Source organism: Anolis sagrei, chromosome 6 (genome assembly GCF_037176765.1).
Source record: "Anolis sagrei isolate rAnoSag1 chromosome 6, rAnoSag1.mat, whole genome shotgun sequence".
Taxonomy (NCBI): domain Eukaryota; kingdom Metazoa; phylum Chordata; class Lepidosauria; order Squamata; family Dactyloidae; genus Anolis; species Anolis sagrei.
In genome coordinates, this window is record NC_090026.1 from 44,842,468 (window position 1) to 44,862,220 (window position 19,753).

Sequence of the window (19,753 nt, forward strand, 5' to 3'; positions counted from 1 at the left end):
CATGGCCGCAGAGAATTGCTATTTCTCTCTGAGCCCTGCCTGTTGGGCCAATAAGATGAAAAGAATGCCGTCCACCTTGCTGCCTGCCTTGCCTCACTCGACGCTGGATATCTCTTCTGTGAACTGAGGGGCAAATATCACAGGTAGAGTGGTATCTTAAGTAATTCTGATGATTTTAATCCAGGTCATAATGAAGGATATAAGGACAAAGCATGCCATTGCCAAGATAATTGGAAGGGGAGGGGAATCCCCCCCATTGCCATCAGTGTGTGTGGTGTGTGGAGCATCTTTGACATTTGGCAGGAAGGAATAGTGCCCTGCCCTGCCTCCCCCCTGCTGCTGCTGCTCCTGGCGAAGTTAGAGGATAGGACCAGTGTGTGTGTGTGTGTGTGTGTGTGGGGGGGGGGGGGTAATGTTTATAAAGGCATTTTATTTATAGAAAGAAAAAAATCCCTAAAAATTGGGGGATGATCCAAACATTGTAAAACTTGATGGGCTAAAGGTGGTAGATGTGCCCTCCATGTGTGGCAATTTTCACCTCTCTAGCCCTAAAACTGAGGGGAAGGAGAGCCTGGGGAAGCCTGCCCATAGTGGTAAATTGGACAATGTTTTTTGTTTTTTTCAGATACAGAACAAAAACACCCATTCAGAAAGGCACCCATTTTTGGAAAGCACTGGAAAATGAAAATGGGAGTCTTAAGAATGAAACAAACTGAAATGGATAGCTATTATATAGAAATGTACAAGTCTAATCACTAAGTTATGATTGGTAGTTGGCTTTTGAACCTCACAAGTTTCAAATGTATCCTTATAACCCAAAGCGCCAGTCACAATATTTTTGTTTTTTGATAGAAACACAGAATTTTTTTTCCAGAAGCTGCTTTTATGGTCACAAATTCAGATATTAAGAAATCAGAACATTCACACAACCTCACATAAGGGCCAGTAAACAATTTGTATCGCTACTTTGAAAAAGTTCAACATTTGTGCACCATTTTCTGACGGCACGTAAGATGTTGACAGTAAACATGATATTTTTTCTCTTGAAGAAGAGAGCCCCTGAAGTCTGAAAAAGTCCTGCCATTTATTTGTCACAGTGCATCATAAGCAGGCAAGATGTTGGAATACCATATATACTCGAGTATAAGCCGACCCGAATATAAGCCGAGGCACCTGATTTTACCACAAAAAACTGGGAAAACATATTGACTCGAATATAAGCCAAGGATGGGAAACGCAGCAGATATGGGTCAGTTTCAAAATAAAAATAGATAGCAATAAAATTACATTAATTGAGGCATCAGTAGGTTGACTGTTATTAATATTTACATAAAACTATAAGATAAAACTTTCCAACTCTGACTAAACTATTATTCTAATCCTTCTTCAATGTACATGTATTTACATATCCTTCCAATAATAATAGAGTAAAATAATAAATGTAATAATAATAAAAATAAAGCTAACCTATAAATATAATAATAATAACAATAACAATAATAATAATAATAATAATAGAGTAAAATAATAAATAACCTTGACTTGAGTATAAGCCGAAGGGAGCTTTTTCAGCCTAAAAAAGGGTCTAAAAAACTAGGCTTATACTCGAGTATATACAGTAATATTCAGGATTTATATAGCACTTGTGTAATCTGCATGAGATATTCTGGTTTTGCTAGTTAAGGTTAACAACATAAAGGGAAATAAAACTTTGCCCTCAGTTTCAGGCAAGGACAAATATTCCAAGAATAAGTAACAAGAAAGGAAGCAAAATATTTCCAAATGCATTAAATAGCTCATGCAGTGTACTCTCCTCCATAGTGACTCACCTCAATTTTCAAAGAGGCCCCCCATGTAGGACAAATATGGTTGGATTGTGTTTCCCCAAACTGCTCAATAGAGCTGTGCCACATATCCTGGGCCACTCCACATACCTGTGGGTAGTTCATGGTCTCCATGGTGCTGTCATAAGCAGAGCGAAGGGAGGCAAAGTTGATCAACACATCAACCTCTGGGTGCTTCCTCATTGCATCTGCCATGTTCTTAAAGACAGGGATGAGTATCTCTTTGTGGCCCCAGTAGAACTTCTGTTTGTGGTCACCTCTGTAAGAAAAAGAAATATATAGCAGCATTCAGATCTGTACTACACAGCTAGTTACAAACACAGCCATGCACAAATAGGAACAGAATTGCCTAATTGCCATATGCAGAACAGTGCTCCATCTAAAAGCAACACTTATACAATTTATGATGCAGCAGCAAATGGGAGGATTACTATAGGCTGAACATTAGTCTATTTTTAAGACAAAGGGGTGCTGCATTTTATGAAGTTTAATAGAATTTGAATGGTTTTATTGAATTTGACTATGTATTGTTTATATTTCTATGTTAAATAGTTCTATGTTTAATCCTATTTTAATGTGTCATTGTTATGGTTCTTAACAAGTCTTCTTTGACACAGAAAATGTGGGGTATAAATACTATTTTTAAAAAATCTTATCTAATTTTAAATCCTAAACCAAGAATTCTACTTTTTATTATTTCATGACATGCTAGTTTTCTAGCTACAGGGTACTACAACAAGAAAGGAATGGTTAACAGGAGGGGAAATAACTGCTATGTAATAATACTCGAGGGGAAGAGATATTAGCAAAGGGTGGCCAGCTGACAAGTCTTTTGGAAGAGGTGGTAGGGCTTCAAATGTCCATAATATGATAACCATCAGTCTAGGGCCTCTTATAAACTGCCATATAATCCAGATTATCAAAGCAGATAATCCACATTGCCATATAATCCAGTTCAAAGTAGATAATCTGGATTTTATGTGGCAGTGTAGAAGGACTCTAAGATACCTTAACATAATATATGTGGGACTGTCGTTGAGGATAGTTTAGGAACTACTGTTGGTGTAGAATGCAACTGCTAGAGTAACAGATAGGACAGAGAGTTATGATCATACTATGCCTGTGCTATGCTTTTAATAGATTTGTGAACATCCTTTGTTATAGCCACTGTGCTGGCTCCCAAGATCGTTCCCAAATGTTGCTTCTGCTTTTAAAATCTGTCATAGTTTAGAATTAAGTAAAGGTTTCCCGTCGACAGTAAGTCTAGCCGATTCAGATTGTGGGGGGTGGTGCTCATCTTCATTTCTAAGCTTAACCACAGACACCTGCCAGGTCATGTGGCCAGCATGACTGCATGGAATGCCATTACTTTTTCACCTGAGCAGTACCTATTTATCTACTCACATTTGGATGTTTTCAAATTGCTAGGTTGGCAGAAGCTGGGGCTATCAATGGGAGTTCACCCCATCCTGCGGATTCAAACTGCCGACGTTTGGTCAATAAGTTCTGCAGCTTAGTGGTTTAACCCACTGCACAACCCGGCCCCTCCCAGTTTAGAATTAGAATCAGGTTATTTGAGGAACCACTCATTTCAGTTTGTACATACAGACAATGAGTCTGATGAGACAAGATGCATCTGATGAGTCAGTCTGATGAGACAAAATGATCTCTAATCTGAGAACAGATACACACATGTTTTATTATACAGCTGAATTAAGATGGTTCAGGAGCTTGAGGAGGAAGCACTTTAAGACAGGAGAGCAATGGAAGAGAATCCAATGGAGGATGAAGCAAAGAGAATCCCTAAACTTGCCACAATCTACTGTGGAACAGAAGCAAACATCTTCACATGTACACTATTTGTTCTAACCTTCAAAACTGGCAGACAGCAATTTGATACTGCAGTTTGATATGGCAGCAAAGATGGAATTAGGAACATACGTGAATGGATACACCATGGCTGCCACTGAAGGCTCATCCCTGGAGCAGACATAGTCAAAGTCCAGCATGCCTTGCACGGCCCGAGTCTGCATCCCCCAAACGATTGCCTTGGTGTGACGACTGAACAAGGTTGTGGCTTTGCCTAGACAATGGAAAAAGAGAACATAACCCTGCTCACCCAGGGCTGGACATTTAACACACACACACGGTTCAAGATGGCTATGTGTGTGCAGCCACACATCTACAAAGAGTCAGGTATTTCCCTCTGCGTCAAGGGAAAGTGCCAACACACCAGCTAAACAAATGAAGCAAAGCCTTGGAGACGAAGCAGCCAAAGTAATCAGCTTTTTATTAGGAAAATTTGCCTCTCTCATCTTTCAGATGAACTGATAAGTCTTAAAATTATAAGAAGAGTAACAGGTTCCTAAGGGGTCTCAGTCAGTCACTGGGAGGGTGTGTGCGTGGATGAAATAATTCCTTCCTAATGGACATTCGCTTTGCCTAATGGGCCAGTTGTTCATGTACTCATAAAAGATATTGCGGGTGTCATGCCTGACATCAGTACCTCCACACTGATATATTAAGTTGTTGCCACAAGAAACCTACACCTAAGCTTCCACAAACATATATGACTATTGTATTGTCGAAGGCTTTCATGGCTGGAATCACTGGGGTGTTGTAGGTCACCCAGTGGATAGCCATGGCTGAGCAGGAATACAAAAGCCTAGTCTCCAGAGCCATAGTCCAAAGCTCAAACCATTACACTACACTGGTTATCCCATTGTGCACTGTAATCATTCAAAAGCAGCATACAGAAGGATATTTGTTTTCTCTTTCTCTCTCTTAGTTTCCTCTCTCACTCACACACATGCAAACACTATTACCCTAAGACTTTTAAAACACTGCAAACTGCCACAAATGTTGAAGTGGGGTGGACCAACAAGGATATTGTTCTATTTATTGTAGATCCAACTTTAGGAGAGCTGGAGGCAGTCTTCTCCACACCAGTTCTCTTCCAACATGTTGGGATTATAGCTTCTATCATCTCAAGCCAATAGGCTCCAGACTAGGGAAGGTTAAGTTGGGAAGATGTCAACTGTGTCCAAGTGTGTTCTTCATACAGTATAAACACAGGTGTGATGGTTCGGATTGTAAAAAATCTCCTTTCTACCTCCCAGGCTTAATAAAAGAAGGGCACCATCTTCAGGTATTTGCACCTTCTTCTTGGCACTCTGAATAGTTCATGCCGAAATGTGGAACCCAAATAGCTACTTGGTTCACAGTGAACCAAGGCTCACATAGCACGCATTAAGATGGCTACAGCACAAGGAATGGGACAACAATACAAACACACACAAGTAGAAGCTCTGTATCATAGCTATCTGGCAAATGGCAATAGAGTTGGTGTTCCTCAAAATACCCAGATAAAAGCTTTTCTGAATGGTTCATCGAATTCAGTGGTTCTCAACCTGTGTGTCCCCAGGTGTTTTGGCCTACAACTCTCAGAAGTCCCAGTCAGTGTTAGGATTTCTGGGTGCTGAAGGTCAAAACATCTGGGGACCTACACGTTGAGAACCAATGACCTAATGTAACACCTTGTTTCCATACAGTCTCACACTGGGGTTCCTGAAGAAATTGTCCACCTACAAACTGTTCTCTCCATACTGAAATACAATCACTGTGGGCCTCCGCCTGCTGTTTGTCGCTTTTTCAGATGGAGTTGGTTGGTAGATCTGGTGCCTCCATTGGTGATTATCTCTCACAAAGAGGAGCCAAAACTTTCTTTATTAATGTGTAATTATTTTTATCACTGCTGGTTTTATTGCTGTGTGGTGGGCCGGAAATAATAAGAATGTGACTTAAAATAAAGTATGTTTGAACAAGGGTAGACCAGCTTGTATTGTTTAGTGCACTGCTTCTCTCTCTCTCTCTCATTTCCTTATGAATATACCTTATTATTCAGTAGGAAAACTGAATAAAAATCTGACTTTAAAAAAACGGTGATAACACTTCTTTGGGAATTTCTAAGTCCTCCAATGCAACTCTGTGGAAGGTGGCTACATAGTCACCCTGGATGACTTAGAAATTCCTAGAGAGAAGCTACTAATCAAATGCATGAGAAATCGAATTCTCAAAATTTGGCCGACAGTATCAGTTTGTACCTATCATGGAATAGGCATGGAAATTTGAAAATGATGAGCAATATACCACATAAACTCCTAGGTTATGTTAAAAGCTGCAGTTGGCCATTGTTTATCAAAACAAAAAACGATGCTGTCCTGCGCCTCAATGCTATTTGGCACCATGTTCCTCCATTTGTAAGTAGTATTGCAGCAATCCCAAATTTAATATTGATGTTATTGATATAAACTGCTATGGAACTGCATCATTTAGAAGCAAGCTTTCACAATAGCCAGCAATGCTCATGGACTACTTAGGCTATTCATTGTGATATTTACATTTTAAATGGAAAAAAGGGGAAAGGATAAGAAGATGGGTGCCTTAAAGAGCCATATTTAACCAGTGTCAGGAATCACCCAGCGAACACCACAAACTTTGCAAAAAGGGTGAAACAGCAGATACAGAACAGCCAAACAGACAAAACCAGCAACACCCCAAACACAAGGAACACCCATTATAAAGAGCAGTACAAGCAGCTGGTAGCAAGGCTGGACACACTGAGCTAGTGGTGGAGTCCTACCTTGAACAGGCCTCGAAGATGGGGACGTATCTGTTAAAGAGAGAATCACCATTGCAAGAAATCCGACAAGGCTGCCTGACCTGGAGGCTAGCTCACATTAAACCGGGGGAGGTGGAGCAACTGAGTTCTGAAACAAGAGGCCTGGGAATTTGGGGGCTCTTCAGAATCTCACTGAGGAAGAGGAAAAGGGGGATCTTGAATGGAAATGTTCATTGTGGCTCAAAACCCACGTTCTACTATGACCTGTCTTTCTTTCAAAAAAATAAAATTAAAAAATAGAGTCCTTAAAATTTGGAGCAGTTCTCACACTGTGTTTTGCAAGACTCAGAGGGGTGAGCCATTTTTTTTTTGTCGTGTCAGGAGAGACTTGAGAATCTGCAAGTCACTTCTGGTGTGAGAGAATTGGCCGTCTGCAAGGATGTTGCCCAGGGGACGCCCGGATGATTTGATGTTTTTATCATCCTTGTGGGAGGCTTCTCTCATGTCCCCACATGAGGAGCTGGAGCTGATAGAGGGAGCTCATCCGCCTCTCCCGGGATTTGAACCTGCGACCTGTTGGTCTTCAGTCCTGCCGGCACAGGGGTTTAACTCACTGCGCCACCAGGGGCTCTGGGGTGAGCCATGAATCAACAGGAAGTGAGAGAAATCTACCCCTCGGAAGGGAAATTCACTTTTGGAAGTGTTATCATGGGAAAAAGGTGTCTCCACTGAAGCTTTAGCACCAATCCTTGTTTCCATGACAGCCCAAAATGTTCAAAACTAATTGTCACAGGAACAGAAAATGTGGTGCAATCTTCTGAGCAGGGGTACAGACAGCAAAAGAAATGTTACACGGGTGTTAACTCTATGTTATCCAAAACTAAAAATAAATATAAGTGGCTGGAATTATTTATTATTGGCAGTATTTCTATACCGCCCTTCTCAAACCTGAAGGGGACTCAGGGTAGTTCACAGTGTTGGCAACAATTCAATGTCATCTATAAAAAACAGTATAAATTGCACTTAAAAATGTACCTGTCCTGACTTACATACAAATTCAGGTTAAAAACAAACCTACAGAACCTATCTTCTCCATAATTCAGGAACTGCCTATATATGCATCAGCAGGTGGCCACACAGATTTCCTATGTAAAAGATCCTGTGTACTAACTTCTAATTCATATAAGAACCTGGATGTGTATAGACCACCCCAACATTCACCACATTTAAGGAACATTTAATTGCACAATGGCACCTTCTCAGTGTGTGTAAGACATAAATTAGCTCAACAGATGTGATTGGCCACTGTGCAAAATGAAAGCATGCCAGCGGATGTCCACCAACAGTCTCCATAAAGAGGCAAGATTCCATGAGAGTGCAATGGTTCTTGGTGAGCATATAAGCATGGAAAGCATTCCTTGAAAATAGTACATTTTCCTCTTTCTGAGGAAATGCAAAATCCACAAGAAAGTTGTTGGGAGAGGAAGAAGAAGCAAAAGCAGGTAGGAATGCAATCCTTCTAGTTCCCTGGAAAGGTTTGGAGATTGATGCTAAGGAAAGTTGGAAGTGCTCCAGCAAAATGCCCGAAAGGAGGAACTTGTAGAAATTGGAAAAGCAGCACTGCAAGAGAATCCAAGGAAAGAGATCCTTACCAGAACGCACTGTCTGCTTTGCCTTCTTAGCTGGAGCCAAGTCATCAGGTCTGCATTCAGAAAAAGATGCAGTCCGGCTTGTTGCTGGAGTCTGACATGGGACCAAACAAACCAGAGAACAGTTAGCACAGCAGCTCACTGATAAGGCAGTAGGGAGAGACAGAGCTTGGGAGCTTTGATGTTTGGGACAACAATTCTCAGATTTCCACAACCACTAATTCTTGTAGCTGTAGTTCAAAAGAGTAATTTTCCTGAGCTCTCAGCTTGCTTGTTGCAAATGTGTGTTAGCAACCCACAAAGGAGAACTTGGGTAACTGTAGAAAGAGAAATGTCCAATTTCCATAACACTACTTCTTTGGTTGGGATCCTCCATCTGGAGATGCACATGTATCTTATAGTTACAATTTGGTGAGTAGGCATACAACCTCACACTGTCATTGGAGTATACATCCCTCCCCCCCAATTGGGAAAGCTTGATTCCACAACCCCCGTTTTAAAGAGCCCTCCTCCGCAAATAATCTGCTTCTCCTTTATCTCACCCGAGTTTTTAAATCAGCTTTTTAAAAAAATATTTTTATTATTTTATCATGATTTAATACATTTGTTATACATTGTTTATTTTACAGCAGATACATATTATTCGATACAACCTGCCATACTTTTGGCATCTAGTGTTATTTTTCTGCTTATACATATTATCTATCTCTCACCGCTGTGCTCCCCTCCCCCCTCCCAAGCCACAGCTTTTCCATATCATCTGTCCAAAATTTCAATTTTTCTTGTGGAGGTAACTTTCCTTCTTTGTTTTTTAATCCTTTTTCAATATTTTTTCTCCATACATCATCAAAATCACTTTGTTTCCATATACCTCTTTTAACTTTTAATATACACGTCAACTTATCATTTATTGCCAATTTCCATACTTCCTTGTACCACTCAAGTTTTTTTAATCAGCTTTTAATTAGTTTTTCCTTTTAACTATTACATGTGGCCCGCCCATTATCACTGTGATTGTGTTTATTGTAATTATTGTAATTTTATATTGCTATGCATTTATATGTTTTATATGCGTTTTCGGTTTTATTCTGTTGTAATTTGTTGTTTAGGCTTGGCCTCATGTAAGCCGCCCCGAGTCCCCATTGGGGAGATGGGGGCGGGGTATAAATAAAGATTATTATTATTATTATTATTATTATTATTATTATTATTATTTCTGTTCCTTCACCTCCCCACCCCCAAATAATCTTCTAAGCACTGAAGCATCCTCAACACAACCACATCCATGTTTCTGGGGATCACAGGGATGAGTGGAGGCATGTTTAGCAGCTTTTTGGATAGGCCGCAAAACTCACAGGGGCCTCCAGCAATTGATCATATCTGTGATGTCATGGACTTTTTGGAAGGAAACATTGTCTTGAGTATTAAGGTAATTTGCTGATGTATGTATTGTGTAATAGATGTACTCACATAAGGAACTGGAGGGAGTGAGGGAGTGAATGAAACATTGAGTGAGGGGTGATTAGTGGAAAGTTTGAACTGATTTGGACCAGGAAACACTTTCTTGGTTATCAGGGCCCTTTCTACACACACACACACATACACATAATGAGCATCTTTAATTATCTCTGGCAGGACACAAGCAGCTTCCAATGGGTCACTCTGACCTTGCCTCATAGTCCATTTCAGGGGTATCTACCCTGTTACAGTTTGTAGGTGCTTGGGGTGTAACTAGCCCCCTTTCTCCAAAGGCAGAAGTTTGTAGAGTATTTTGGATTTCTAATTTCCAGAGAAGGAAGACTCAACCTGTATTTTGCACTAAACCATCATCATTTCCTGCAAGAAGAACTGCCTGCAAGAAGAACTGGTTACTACTGAGCCTGCAAAAATTACATAGGTGAGGGTACAACTGCAAGATTCCCACAACCAGTAGCTAATCCAAAAGAATAATATCTGCATCTGTTATACACTCAGTTGCAAAAAAGTCTTACCGAGGAGCTGCCACTGGCATTAAGGAGGAAGTTTGCAGTGTGGGCTGCAGTGGGTGGCTGGTTTGGGATGGGCCGGTGCCCCAAAGCCATACCAACAATCGCAGTCATGTGCGTCTCCGTACCAAAGACATGAATGGGAATTCCAGTTGTTTTTCCTGTAAGCAAAGAGAACAATAGCAGCATACCGATAATACCACCAATATTTTTTTATTGACAAAGGATGTGGGAAAGAAAATGGGAAAAGTAGAAATAGAACTCTGAAAAGCTGCTGCTTAGTGGACTGTAGCCCACAAAAGTCTACAAGTTTCCTAAAGCAGTATGGATAGAGGGGGGTCCTGGTTGCGAAATTTTGAGAGCTGTATTATAAAAGAGCAACTTTCTAAGTTGTTGGAAGGAGAGGCTTTATACCTAAAGCTGTGGCAATTTATCAAAAAGATAAGATTTTCATACCCAATATTATGGAAACCTTGTTCTTGAAAATAGTGCAACCATATTATTTTGCTATAAAGAAAAGCCCCCTAAGGAAGATATAACATTGGTCTTGTGTTTTTGTTCTTGTTATCACTTTTGGCTACTGGTGCTGGGTCACGCTACTGCTAATAAGTTACTCTGCTATACACCTTCTATGTTTTCTTCCCAGTTTGAGGCCAATTCCTTAGTACATCCTTTCCACTTCCACACTCCAACTGTTCCCTCACATTTGCCTGATGGTGTTAAGATGCATACTCTTAATATCTGATAGAGCATCTCTTGCAGTTCAAATGCATTTAGACAGTGTTTGGACTCACAGATGAGAAAGTGTAATATGTAAAAGAGGAGAGAGATCCTAGATAGATGGAGGGATTTTTTTTTATATCAGCCTTGCACTCTGGGAGGAAAGCTTGGTGCCATGTTGACAGCTTTTCCTTTCTTTGATTCGGCCAAGCATTCCCATTTACTTATAAGAGTAATACATGAAAACAAAGTGAAGGGGAGAAAAAAAATTGGAAGCAATGATTCAGACTCTCCTTACCTACTTCCCCCATGACACGTAAACCTTCCTGGTAGTTTGGTCCTCCTCTCCGCACAAAGATCCTCACTTCATGTTCTTTCAGAGGACCTTGATAATCCTTAATGGCTCTAACAATACCCTTCACAAAGAAAAAAAAGAATAGTAAAATAATCTCACACGGACACATACAATTTCTTTTACAAAACTCCTCTCTTACTGTTGAAGTATGATTGTGTCTTCCAATTTTATTTCAATTTCTTTTCCTTCTAAAGAGAAGGTTTACAAAGTGAACGTAATGTAATAGGAACAGCAGGGAACATAAGACATGTTTCAAAAACTGCATAGTTGGAGGTCAAGTATAGGCCATGTAGCTAGTTATCTATATATATAAAAATGCTCTGTGCATAATGAGTACCTTAAAAACAAAAGAACCAATGAACAAAATCACACCAACAAAACATCTCACTACACAAGGAGTGACCGTCACTCAAAAATTTATGATTTTATCATTTGGGAGTTGTAGTTGTTGGGATTTATAGTACACCTACAATCAAAGAGCATTCTGAACTCCATCAACGATGCAATTGAACCAAACTTGGCACACAGAACTCCCTTGACCAACAGAAAACACTAGAAGGGTTTGGTGGGCATTGACCTTGAGTTTGGGAGTTGTAGTTCACCTACATCCAGAGAGCACTGTGGACTCACACAATGATGAATCTGGACCGAACTTGGCACGCTTATTCCATATGCCCAAATATGAACACATATTGAGTTTGGGGGAATAAACCATGACATTTAGGAGTTGTAGTTGCTGGGATTTATAGTTCACCTACAATCAAAGAGCATTCTGAACCTTACGAACGAGAGAATTGGGACAAACTTCCCACACTGAACCCCCATGACCAACAGAAAATACTTAAGGCCATCCAGTCCAACTCCTTTCACCAGGGCAAGAAAATATAATCAAAGCCCTCCTGACAAAGAGCCATCCAGCCATAGATATAGATAGATATATATGATTCACACACAGAGAGATATAGTATCATAGATTTGAAAGGGGCCCCTAAAGAAGGACAATTATACAGGGTTAGTCAAAATGAATAGGCCAATTCGGCTACAATTAATTTTCTTATTGGCCTATTCATTTTGACTAACCCTGTATATCACATATCCCAGAGTAGGCAAACCAGACAATCTCCACATCAACACTGACAAAGAATCAAGATATACTGCTTACCCACAAGCACAAATACATTACATATATTACAAATCAACACCTTCTCATTATTTTCCAGATCACCAGATTGGGCCACAGCAACGCGTGGCAGGGGATGGCTAGTGTAATTATAAAAGGTAAAGGTTTTCTGTGCTGGAACTGTATAAGTTCTAGTTCCTTTTGTCAGGATGCATCACTCTTAGTTTTAGAGTAATCACTTTTATGTTAGTTTTATGAGGGCGGAGTTTAAGAAAACCCTTCCTGGTTTGTATCACCCTTTGCCCAAGGAAAAGAAGTTATTTTAGATCAGAGACCACCAGGGAATCTTGGAAGCAAGATGTGTCTGCAGTTATTCCCAGTGAGATCCAGGCTTGGACAAGCCATTTCAAGTCATTTTTTCCTAAATCAATAATTAGTTAACCAGTAAGTAATTAATGCCCTGGGCATTAGGTGCCCCAGAGGCCCCTATATCAGAGACAGCGAGCAAGGAAAACTGTCATCTGTTCTCCTCAGAAAATTGTCATCTATTCTCAGAAATCATCCCCAACTGGCAGCTTCAGGAACAATCAGCTACTCTTCAAATTTTAACAATGGACTTTGTTGTGGAGAAATCAAGTTAGTGGCTGGATGGAGGTAGACCCAAGACCAGTTAATAAATCGTTACCACTTTCTCAAAGCAACAGCATGGTAATTGATTCTGTGATATTTCTTGCTCAAACAGGAAGGCAAACCAGCATCCCCCAAGCTGACAGAAAGTTAGGACACGTTAATGCTAAAGAGACATTTAAAGCAGCTTGGGTGCGACAGCACATTTCCCCTTGTCATTAAGTCTAGTCGAATCCGAATTTGGAGGTGGTGCTCATCTCTATTTCTAAGCCGAAGAGCCGGCATTGTCTGTAGACACTTCCAAGGTCATGTGGCCAGCATGACTGCATGGAGCGTTGTTACCTTCCTGCCAGAGTGGTACGTATTGATCTACTCACATTTGCATGTTTTCAAACTGCTAGGTTGGCAGAAGCTGGGGCTAACAGTGGGAGTTTCCAGTCAGCAAGTTCGGCAGCTCAGTGGTTTAACCCGCTGCAACACCAGGGGCTCCTAATTATACATGGTTATTATTAGACACATTTTCAGGAAAACATTTACCTTAAAAGTGGCAGCCACATTAGTAAAATTAGCAATGCTCCCTCCGATGATCAGGATTTTACCTTGTGGAGAGAGAAAAAACAAGAGAAAGGGTTATGCAACTTCGTAAGAAATACAAAGACCTCACAACCTCTGAGGATGCTTGCCATAGATGCAAGCAAAATGTCAAGAGAGAATGCTTCTAGAACATGGCCATATAGCCCGAAAATCCTGCAACCCTTCATAAGAAATATTCTGACTATAAACCTAGGCTTTCCATCTAGTAAATATCTGGGGGCAGGGTGGTTTTTGAGGAGGGGGCATTCATTATCAGTAATCACTGTCATAAGAAGTAGATGGCACCCCTCTTACAGGCATCCCCTGTTTGGATATTCTTCTGTTTGGACAGATTTAATTTCGAACTATGTTCTGCATTTTCAAACACTGGTTTGTTCTTTTGATCATAGCTGCTGCTTTTTAACACACTACTTCTCTCCTTCTCACATTGAATCTCCCATTGAGTGTTTAGCCTTGTATGTGCAAGTTAAAAAATGGGTTCCATCTTTCAACCCATTCCTTTTTCCGTCAATGATCCAAGTTCTCAAACCATCAGATAAGAAGGGGCTTCTTTTATTTCCTCTGCAAATAAATCATTGAACAGTCACCCACCAATACTCCTTTTTCAAACCACTCAATGTAAGAAAGAGGGGAGGGGAACTTAGTGTGTTAAAAAGTTGAAATTGGGTTGTCATGAGTTTTCCAGCCTGGATGGCCATGTTCCAGAAGCATTCTCTCCTGACGTTTCACCCACATCTATGGCAGACATTCTCAGAAGTTGTGAGGTTCGTTGGAAACTAGGTAAGTGGGGTTTATATATCTGTGGAATGTCCACTCAAAAACAGAGTTTAAGGGCCAGTTAATCATCTCCCAACAAAGGATTCCCCCAGGCAGGAAGCAGAAAAGCTTTGAAGCTGCAAGGCAATTCAATGCTAACGATCAATTGCAACATTCACACTTGCCTCCAGCAGACAGGAGTTCTTTCTCCCACCCTGGACATTCCACCGATATATAAACCCCACTTGCCTAATTTCCAACAAACCTCCCAACCTCTGAGGATGCCTTCCATAGATGTGAGTGAAATGTCAGGAGAGAATGCTTCTGGAATATGACCATACAGCTCGGAAAATTCACAGCAACCCAGTGATTCGGACCAGGAAAGCCTCTGACAACACGACATACAGGGAACATACCACCGCCCTGTTGTGTCAGCTCCACTAGCTGCTGGTCCATCTCTGAGCCCAATTCAAAGTGCTGGTTTTGGCCTATAACCAGCTCTATACGGTTCTGGCCAAGCTTACTTCTCCGAATGCATCCACCCCTATGTCCCACCTTGAAACCTAAGATCATCTGGGGAGGCCCTGCTCTCGCTCCCGTCAACAGCACAAATGTGCCTGGTGGGGATGAGAGACAGGGCCTTCTCGGTGGTGGCTCCCCGCCTATGGAACACACTCCCAACTGAGGTAAGATTGGCCACCTCTCTCCTGGCTTTTCGAAAGAAATTAAAGGCATGGTTTTGGGACCAGACTTTTGGACAATAGATGAAAACAGCACCTTAAAGGGACATGACTGGAATGACGATATGGCTGGTGAGATTGTTTTTACTGTTTTTAATTATGGCTTATGTATTGTTTAATTATGTTTTATGTTCAATTGTGGTTTTATTATTGAAATTGTTATGTAGCGGCCTCGTAATGGGGCCCATTGTAAGCCGTCATGAGTCCCCCTTCGGGGGTTGAGAAGTGACGGGATAGAAATGCGAGAAATAAACAAACATATAAACACAACGTTAAAATTGTGTGCCAGGGTGATAAAAGAGCAGCTTCCTTAAAATCCCTCTCAATTCCCTCTAGGAACCAAATTTAACACTGTGTGGCTTTCCTTGGGGGTATTTTAGGCATAGGAGAGGATCTTTTTTCAAAGTGGAAGTAACCCAGAAGTCACCTGGTGTTGGGAAAAAAAATCTCTTTGTGGTCTAAAAGGGTCCAGGAAGGGCTGGAAAACATGTTGAAATTGCTCCTTTGTAGAGGTTGTTTGGGTCATTATTGGGGAAGGCAGTCCTTGAAGATCTCCTTGGGGTGGGGTACTGCACCCCCTAGCCTCAGACACTTGTCCACCCTTGTCTTATAGCATCCAATTACAGCTAAGATCTTGTGAAGGAGAAGCAGGGCTTGGAGTGCTGCCCAGGCCAGTCAGCAAAGCAGACAGTCATGGGACTGGGATAACAGCAAGCTTTTCTTTTGCATTCCTAATTGTAGGTCGGAAACTGGATCCTCTCCTTCCATGTCCTTCTTTCTCTCCTTCCTCCTCTGCCTTATCTCTGATTCATCCCCTGCTTCTTTTTTATTCGTGTCTGCTTATACTGAGCTTTCTATCATGTCCTTTCCTTTGGCCAGCCCAACTTGTGCCATTTGCACATTTCTCAGTCTGCCCCTGGTAGTCTAAATTCATACCTAACATCATTTCTGCTCTCTGGCAATGTGAGCCAGAGGGATGATTTTCACAACATTCCACCTCATCATAAGTACCCACAAAGAAGCATGCAGAAGCATCAATGACTAGTGTGTGTAGTTTGCCCAGATAATCTCTTGTACCTTCTGGGTGCTTTTCCCGTGTCATGAGGGAAAGGATGGTCTTAGCATAGTCATAGGTCTGTTGTTCACTGGGAGCTCCAGAGTATTCACCATAGTTAGCCAATTCATTCACTCCACCAAGGTCGCAGATGGTATCACTAGATAGAAAGTACATAAATGATATCAGAAGGCTTAGCTTGCAATGCCAAGAATGTTCAAAGTCTTCCTGAAATGTAGAGCAAGAATTAAGATGTATTCCACACTTATGTTCAGTAAAGAACACAAGAATTGTGCCTGTTTTCTACCAGGCACAATTCAAAGTGCTGGCTTTGGTCTATAAAGCCCTAAATGACCCCGGCTCAGTTTACCTGTCCGAACGCATCTCCCTTAATGAACTACTGGGGAGGCCCTGCTCTCAGTCCCACCACCATCACAGGCGTGTTTGTCGGGGATGAGAGACAGGGCCTTCTCAGTGATTTCCCCCTGGTTATGGAACTCCCTTCCCAGCAATATTAGATCAGCCCCCTCCCTCCTGTCCTTCATAAGGATGGTGAAGACCTGACTGTGGGACCAAGCCTTTGAGGCAGTACAGTGAGGCAATAATAGAATAGTGCCCCGAGATGTTTTTTAAATTTTTATTTTACTTAAGTAGACATACATTTGCAAGTGTTTGTTGCATACAGTGCAATATTTTCTATCTATTAATGTTCCATAATCATTTATCTGATAATAAATTTCCGTTAAGGGGTCACAGTTTACTAGCTAAATAATACATATAAAAATATAATAGACTCTTACTTTACCTCCACTTCTTCCTTGTCTACAATCTTATAGGATCCTCTATATACATTTTTAGTTTAATTTTACATTAAGGTGTTGAATTGATTAACAAAGTTATCTAGTAGTTCTCTTCTTAATAATACAGTTATTTTGTCCATTATCAGCATATCTATAATGTATTTTTCCCATTCTTCTAAAGGAGGTATCTCTGGGGTTTTCCAATATCTAGCATATACTATTCGAGCTGCCACTGTAGTGTAAAACAATTTTTTCCACATTTTCTTTCTAATTCTTCCTTGGGCATATTCAAAAGGTACATTTGAGATGTCATTTTGAAATTTGTGTTTAACATTTTTTCAAGATATATATGGATTTGTTTCCAGTAATTTTTTACTTTGCTGCAAGTCCACCATGTGTGGTAAAATGTACCTTTTTCTTTCCCACATTTCCAACGTTTGTTGGAGGAATTATACATCTTAGCTAGTCTCTCTGGAGAGAGATACCATTGCAGGTGCATTTACCTTTAGGTTTTGAGATGGTGTTTAAGCAACTGATTTTAAAGTGGATATAAGTGGATATGGGACAATATTGGATATGTTGAAGTCTATCCACACGACCTTTGGAAGATCCGACAAATTATTTTAAAAAACATGAACATTATGTTTGTTACAGTTGTAAATATGATAAATAGAACCTATGTGTTTGTTTCCCACACTTGTATACTATACGAGTTAGTTTGGTATTTTCCTCATTACTCCAAGTAGTATTTGTGATGAAATTTATAGTAATAGGACATTTGTGTATTAACATTGTATTTATAGATATCTGTGTCATTAGAGGAAGTTAAAACATTAGCAAACATTTCATGGCAAGAGAATTCTTAGCGGATTGCCGAGAATGTGAGAGTTGTAACTTGTAGAGAGGAAGGAGCTAGTTGAGATAGAAAAGAGTAGAATCAGGCAGAATTAAAGTATATGTGCATATCTAATATTCATGCGGCATAATGTATATCCACTTTTTAAAATTAAGGTTTTGTAAGAAGGTAAAAATATAACTATTTGTAGCTAAACTGAGTATGATTGCTCCTAACCATCAAGTCTGTTGGAAGAACGTGCTGCAGAACAATACTGCCTCTCAAACATCAGGAACTATGATGGAACCATACAGACCATGGGGATTTTCCTACTGCATACTAAGTCTTTGTGAACTCTCATTGCACATTTTTTGCGATAAACCATAATGACTAGACATATGTTTTTTAAAAAGGAATGCGACAAAAGTAGTGATTCACAGGTTACAAAATCATCCCAAAAATAATGCTTTCAAGGTCTGAACTTTCATTCTTCTGGGGTGTTGTGTGGTTTCTGGGTTTTTTGTTTTGTTTGTTTGTTTTTTTTTTGTCGTGTGAGGAGTGACTGAAAGTCGCTCCTGGTGTGAGATGATTGGCTATCTACAAGGATGTTGCTTAGGGGACGCCCGGATGATTTGATGTTTTTATCATCCTTGTGGGAGGCTTCTCTCATGTCCCCGCGTGAGGAGCTGGAGCTGATAGAGGGAGCTCATCTGCCTCTCCCCGGATTCGAACTTGCGACCTGTCGATCTTCAGTCCTACCGGCATAGGGGTTTAACCCACTGCGCTACCGGGGGCTCCGGTTTTTGGGCTGTAAGACAGTGTTATAGCAGTATTTTCTGACATTTTGCCTGGATCTGTGGTTGGCATCTTTAGAGATCCACAGATGCAGGCAAAACATCAGGAGAAAATGCTGCTAGAACACGGACTTACGCCTGGAAACCACACAACACCCCATAGATTCTGGCTGTGAAAGCCTTCAACAATACATTCTGGTTGTTCCCACACACTGTGGCTGCCACTCCATTCTTACAAGATCCTATATTCCGTACCTGTATACCACAGATGCACCACCACCAGCCACCATGGTCCAGATTCTGCCCTTTGGATTCAGGATTGTGAGCTTTAAGCTGGCTCCACTCTTGGCATCTAAATCAGCAATGTAGGCTTCCTGCAGGGAAGAGCCATCGCAGCATTAGAATCACAAATTAACATTTTCCAAGGTGGAGCAATAACGTTTTCTTTTAAAACATTAAGCCATGTTTATTCCGTGTTGTGTGCGTGCAGTTACCTTCAATTCCCTCTCACCAATTTGCTCCTGAGATTCCCCCTATAATCTATATTATCTAACCCAGGTGTGGAAACTTATTTTTGTCAAGGCGAAAGGCTATTATGGGGTTTCTTGGCCAGATTTGTTCAAAAGAGGGTGGTCTTCCAATAAGACTGAGAGTGTTACTTCTGAAGATCAATCCAGTGGGTTTCCATGGCTGAGCCTCTAGAGTCAGAATCCAGTGCTCAAACCATTACACCATACTGGCTCACAAAATAATATCTAGTCCCATCCTACGAAGTCGGAATTAGTAACAAGTCATTTTATCACTATTCTGACCCTCACAACCTCTCATTGTCTACAAAATGCCACATTAGTTCCACACTGGGAAAAAGAAAATAGATAAATAAACTATATGTGTGTTTTTTAGAAAAGGAAGAAAAAGGAAGGAAGGAAGAGGGTTAAAATAATGGGCCACTTAAATCTCAGTTTTCAGTGTTAGCACTCAACACACAGAAGTGAGGAATGCTTTAGAAATCTAATACATAACAAAGTTTGAAGATTCAGTGTCATCAAAAAAGAAAAAAATAAGCAAGATTATCTAGGCCAGGGGTCCTCAAACTAAGGCCTGGGGGCCGGGTACAGCCCTCCAAGGTCATTTACCCAGCCCTCGCTCAGCGTTAACCTAAGTCTGAAACAACTTGAAAGCACACAACAACAACAACAACAACAGCAACAACAACAATCCTATCTCATCAGTCAAAAGCAGGCCCACACTTCCCATTG

At 40.7% G+C, this 19,753-nt stretch overlaps 1 protein-coding gene across 3 annotated transcripts in view; it reads right to left on the reverse strand.

Annotated features, from left to right (window-relative positions):
- Positions 1–19,753, reverse strand: part of ACLY (ATP citrate lyase) — a 90,550-nt gene that overhangs the window by 17,057 nt on the left and 53,740 nt on the right. For 2 of the 3 annotated variants that reach the window (XM_060781145.2, XM_067470076.1), the window contains exons 8-16: positions 18,750–18,868; positions 16,089–16,225; positions 13,459–13,520; positions 11,118–11,235; positions 10,106–10,260; positions 8,118–8,208; positions 6,487–6,516; positions 3,786–3,927; positions 1,935–2,103 (exon numbers count right to left, since the gene is read on the reverse strand). In XM_060781145.2, coding sequence (XP_060637128.2) covers positions 1,935–2,103; positions 3,786–3,927; positions 6,487–6,516; positions 8,118–8,208; positions 10,106–10,260; positions 11,118–11,235; positions 13,459–13,520; positions 16,089–16,225; positions 18,750–18,868 — 1,023 coding nt within the window. The remainder of the gene's footprint in view (positions 1–1,934; positions 2,104–3,785; positions 3,928–6,486; positions 6,517–8,117; positions 8,209–10,105; positions 10,261–11,117; positions 11,236–13,458; positions 13,521–16,088; positions 16,226–18,749; positions 18,869–19,753) is intronic. The other variant, XM_060781147.2, reaches the window with a different exon arrangement.